Source organism: Diachasma alloeum, unplaced genomic scaffold (genome assembly GCF_001412515.2).
Source record: "Diachasma alloeum isolate Michigan unplaced genomic scaffold, Dall2.0 Dall_scaffold_01521, whole genome shotgun sequence".
In the NCBI taxonomy this organism is placed as follows: Eukaryota; Metazoa; Arthropoda; class Insecta; order Hymenoptera; family Braconidae; genus Diachasma; species Diachasma alloeum.
The window spans coordinates 58,377-58,952 of record NW_021681618.1 but is presented as its reverse complement, the minus strand read 5'-3'; the positions used below and the strand labels follow the sequence as shown (position 1 = coordinate 58,952).

General features: G+C 51.0%; 1 protein-coding gene across 1 annotated transcript in view; it reads left to right on the top strand.

Annotated features, from left to right (window-relative positions):
- Positions 1-142: 142 nt before the first annotated feature.
- Positions 143-576, top strand: part of LOC107046580 — a gene marked incomplete at its 5' end in the record, with an annotated part of 10,931 nt that continues 10,497 nt past the window's right edge. The window contains one exon of the mRNA XM_015269234.2: positions 143-434. Coding sequence (XP_015124720.1) covers positions 143-434 — 292 coding nt within the window. The remainder of the gene's footprint in view (positions 435-576) is intronic.

Below are 576 nucleotides of genomic sequence, written 5' to 3'. Positions count from 1 at the left end.
CTCTGTTTTCCCGCTGGAGTGGAAAAAATCCCTTGTGGTGGCGCTCGGCCAGATAAAAAATTCTGCATCGGTCCGTGACTACAGGCCGATTGCTTTACTATGCTTCATGTCCAAGGTCTTGGAGAGGCTTGCCTCTCTGTAGATTCTTGAGTATCTTGCCGATCGCTCCATCCTGGATCCACTTCAAACGGGCTTTCGTCCCTCAAATAGTACTCAGACTGCCCTCCTTAAACTGACGGATGACATACGTACTGGAATTGACAGGCGACAGTTGACCATGCTCATTCTGTTCGATTTCAGCAAGGCGTTCGACTCAGTGTGTCATGTACTGCTCCTTGAGAAGCTTGTCAGCTATGGCTTCTCGTCAGCAGCTGTCAGATGGATAGCATCCTATCTCAGTGGTCATTCCCAAGCGACGCTGGGAGGCTCGAGTGGTCTGTCCTCTTCTCGCCCGCTGAACAAGGGGGTGCCTCAGGGGTCCGTTCTTGGTCCTCTGTTGTTCCTCCTGTTTGTAAATGACATTGCTGAGAACCTTGCACAGGATATCCAGCACTTGGTCTATGCTGACGACCTTCA